Below are 4,738 nucleotides of genomic sequence, written 5' to 3'. Positions count from 1 at the left end.
TTCTAATCAAGAACAGGATCGTTACCCTCATTGGTTTCGTTGGTGTCAATGAAAAGATGGTTTAAGTACGTGGCAGGTAAAGCAAATATCTTGTGCCTATCACTCGCCAAATACCAAAGTACAGAGGCAACATAGGAACAGTATTCAAGAACGTATTTTTGCAACGTTATTTCTGCTCAAAACGAAGCATCGTCCTGGTTTGCAAATATTTGCAGAGAACATTACACAGGGTGTCTACTAAAAATCCAAAATGGAATTTCGTGATTATTTGTGACCTTTTCTTTACCAAACGATAAAATTTCGTAACATTCTCAAGAGCGAAATTGGGTGTGAATTAAGCCGAATTTTCATGCATATGATAGAAGCGTGCTTTCTTGTGATTTGGTAGCGTCTAAAGCCGACTATAAACATTTTTGGTGGTGAATTTTGACGTTATATAGAACAAAATTTTCGAGTCTGTATTTATATTCGTAGAGATAAAAAAAAATCGTGACTCAAAAGCTAAATTTCTTGACTTTCATGACCATTTTCTGATTTCGTGACATTTTTAAGGGACTTTCGTGACCGATAGACACCCTGTTACATTACGTCAAACATTAGAATCGGCCTCCGACAATGAAGAGAAGGTACCTTTAAAAAATCGCCAATGAGGGTCAGTCTCGTAGAAAGTAGCCCGATTTGCTCTTTTTATAATGTCATCTGTGCACAAACTAGAAAAAGTCACCATTCTTGTTTCCAACTATTATTTTTAAAAGGATATTATTGTACATCATACGTTGGAATCAGCCTCCTGGCATGAGCATATGGTAACAAAAAATGTCAGCAATGAGTGATGGTTTTCCATATACCCCACTATAAAATTTGCAATGTTTTTGATCTCTTCACCGAGATGCGTTTTGCAATCCGGAAAGTTCTACTTTTTCTGAAAGACTTGTCCCCAAACTTAAATGACTGCACCCAATTTTCGAATTACGAGGCGCATCCAAAAAGTAAGTTTCCTACGCGTCCCATAGCTAGGAAACCTATGTTGCGCGAAACGACTGCATGCACGTGAGAGAGTAAGGTTCTAGCATGGCGCATGTGCCAACGGAACTTCCCTAGTGGCTAGTGCCCTCAGCAGCGGCGAGGCAATGGTTGAAGATGGACGTTCCTATTCCAGCTCCCGCCGCGTGTGAAGTGCGAGAAGTGATAATGCACAGGACATGGCGCAATTGAAATCCGTCGTCAGCTGTGCCAGGTCTATGGGCTTAATGTTATGAGCAAGCAGATGGTGCGTTGCTGGTAGTAGACAATTTGCAGCAGGACGACAACCGTCATCACAGACGTCCTTGTGGACCTTGTTCAGGAACGCATCATGTAGATAATCGTCGCTTCATAATAACGGAACTCAGCGGTCAATTCCCGATCCTTATTACACACGATTGTCACGGAGCGCCTGTTCAAGAAGTTGTGTGCCAGGTGGGTGCGGAAGTAACTGACTTCATAACACAAAGCAAGGCGCATGGGGTCAGCATTGACATTTTTGCAACGATACCACGATGAAACGTGGGTTGCTTACAGGACTCCAGAAACCAAGCAGCAGTCACCATCGTATAACCCGGACCTCGCTCCGAGCGATTACCATCTGTTCATACATCTCAAGAGATTCATGTCAGGTCAGCATCAGCATTTTCAGAATAACGGAGAGGCGAAGGAGGTTGTCAAACAGTGGTTCCAATCTCAGGTGGCCGAGTTCTATGACACATGTATACACAAGTTTGTCCTACGGTATGACGAATGTCTGAATTCCGGTGGTGAATATGTTGCAGAATAGCTAATCACATCCTATATCTTTTATAATAAATTGTACCATCTAATTGTGTTTTGTTTCTGTTCAAGGCGTTTGGGAAAGTTACTTTTTGGATGCGCCTCGTAATTTCAACTTTCATTTTCCGCCAAAACCTGTCGAAGGGTCCTTTGGTTAGTAAATCTACATTTTTTTCTTAAATTATCAGGATTCATAGTTAAGCAAATGTATAACACATTGTGTTTCGAGTACAGTGTATAAATGTATTATCTACTTTTTCATCCTATATAATGTTGTTCCATTCATCCACCTAAATTCACGTTTTCCGTAGAACCTCTTTTACTAATGATGATGGAGTAACAGTTTGATCAGCAGAAGAATCACTTAAGCTACGTACAGTTCTCTTCTTGTTGTTCTATATCCTGTTACGAATTGTTCGAAAAAATCATAGCAAACATCGATTTTTTTGCTGAATATTATCACAACACTGTAAGGGGAAAGGGCTTTGGTAGGAATAGGGGAGAAATGAATTAATTACAAGGGCGTAATTAAGGCTCAGAATTCTATGTCGTAAAAACTTTGAAAATATCCATAAAATATCACAAAATATGACGCAGAATAATCCACAAAAAATAAACAAATATTTAACAAAAAATCCTGTAAGAAATGCAATTTATTAAGAAGTTTACGAAGGGGTAGCGTAAAGTTTTAATTATCACCAGGAAGTTATTAAGATATGATGGTGAACATTTTTCAGTGATATGTTTGGTTCTTATGTGCACGATCTTCAGGAAATTAGCTCCTAATGATTGCTATTTTTTACAGGGTGTGCCAAAAGTAACCAAAGTGCAAGATAGATAAGATTGAGGCTCGCAATGTGATAAAGTTCCTGCATTTGAAGGGTAATAATGCAAAACAAATTCATGACGAGATGAAAGCTATCTATAGCGATGATTGTACATCTTGTGACACCATTGTAAAGTAGAAAAGGAAATTCCAAACTGGTCATACTTCCCTCACAGACGATCCAAGACCTGAAACACAACCCCTAACGGCCGATGCGGCCACTGTGAAGAACGTGAAGTGTTTAATCCTCGAAGACACACGTGTAACCATCCAAACAATTATGAATGAGATTGTTCTCAGTTATGGTAATATGTGAAAAATTATTTATAACTAATTTCACACGTCTAAGGTATCTGCACACTGGGTTTCTCGTTTGCTGACACCTTTTCAGAGGTGGAAGAGTGGTTTAAGGCCCAATGTGCAGATTTCTACAATGACGGTATTCGTAAAATGAAGGAACGCTGAGAGGAACGTGTAAATGTGGGTGGTGACTAAACAGAGATGAGTTAACAACTAGAAAATAACAATCCTGATTTTTTAACTATGATAATTAAAACTTTACGATATCCTCTCGTAACCTTCATTTTGTCATGAATAAATATCTTTAAGCTCTGAAATATTAATCACAGCAGTTTCCTCACCTCATACAGAGAAAGAAAAAAAAAAAAAAGATAGACTGGAGTTTTATTTTTCTTTTTAAATTTCATTAAGCCGTGAAGCATCCGTTACAGCACAATGCTAACCATATAAAGAGAAAACATGAACGGGAGTAGTATTTAAAAAGTAAAGTGTGCTGTTACAAGTGAAAACTTTGTACAGTATCGTATTTTACTGAATATAGTACGGTGCAATATCCAATAAAGAAACTGGACTACAGGTATCACCGCATGGGGACAGAGAGAAATAGAGACAGACAAAGGTTTAAGAAGCGATTTATCTTTTCAAAGTGACTGATGCTACGCCAAGTCCAGAATTCGTTACCCTCATACTCCATAACATTCCTTTATATCCTATTATACAAAGATAAATATTTCTACGAAAGTACGTTCTAAATAACCTAGTAGCCAATGCTGGCAAATATATTTGTAAGTAATAAATGAAACTCGCCTTATTACCAATGTTGGCAAATATATTTCTAAGTAACAAGTGAAACTCACCTAGAATATAACCAAAAATTTACATGTTTTATATCGCTTGGGGCCAATATGAGCTAAAGCTAAAAATATGGTTAAACTATGTATTTATATGACCAATAAAACACCATTTTCGTATTTACAAGAGTTAGAAATGTGTATATATTTAATGAGGCATGCAAAAGATGTCAGGTGTAGCTAATTAACATCCATTCTATCCTGAGCAAACCTTTTTTCTTACACGTCATGACAATACTGGTAGCATTCACGAAAATCCGACGTTTAATGTAAATTTTGAATCAACCCTTTTCAGTTCATTTATAAGATGGTTCTTTACTTGTTTTACATTAACAATATGTATGGTTGATTATAATTTGACTTGTTTTCAGCGTTTGCTATTCAACGCATGGAACAACAGTTGGTCCAAGCAGACGATAATCGTACGAATGAAAATTATATATATATATATATATATATATATATATATATATATATATATATATAGTTAAAAATATTGAAACCATATACGAGAAACCAAGTAGGTTAATTACTGTATAGTCAAAAGGAAAGAATTGTTTAGTCATACAGGGAAAACAACCCGTTATACAGGGAAAAACAAAGTAAAATAAATAAATGGTTATCAGGAGAGAAACTAATTTCGTACATACAGGGAAAACCAAATATGCAGAACAAATAATTTTGATAGGAAATCACTGAATAGTATAATGTGGTTCAATTAAATATATATATATATATTTTAATTCAGTTCACAGGAAATTAAATTGTTTGTGTTGTTGTGTATTCCTTGTAGTTGGTCTTGTGTTTTAGTAGTATGTATTTGTCTTGTCTTGTTTGTTTATTGTATTATAATTGTATTAATTAATTATATTTGCATTTCAGTTAAAAAAAAAATAATAAAAATGTATAAAGAGACCTGAGATAAGAAATAGAACTCAGGTCAAGAAAAGCCCCA

At 36.1% G+C, this 4,738-nt stretch overlaps 1 protein-coding gene across 1 annotated transcript in view; it reads right to left on the bottom strand.

The window, feature by feature from the left end:
- Positions 1-3,785: 3,785 nt before the first annotated feature.
- LOC145664621 (uncharacterized) overlaps positions 3,786-4,738 on the bottom strand; it is a 56,307-nt gene continuing 55,354 nt past the window's right edge. The window contains exon 6 of the mRNA XM_081731443.1: positions 3,786-3,789. Coding sequence (XP_081587569.1) covers positions 3,786-3,789 — 4 coding nt within the window. The remainder of the gene's footprint in view (positions 3,790-4,738) is intronic.

This window comes from Thermobia domestica, chromosome 11 (assembly GCF_964235325.1).
Source record: "Thermobia domestica chromosome 11, izTheDome1.hap1.1, whole genome shotgun sequence".
In the NCBI taxonomy this organism is placed as follows: domain Eukaryota; kingdom Metazoa; phylum Arthropoda; class Insecta; order Zygentoma; family Lepismatidae; genus Thermobia; species Thermobia domestica.
Note: the sequence above shows the minus strand (reverse complement) of the source record. Positions and strands in the feature narration are given on the sequence as shown.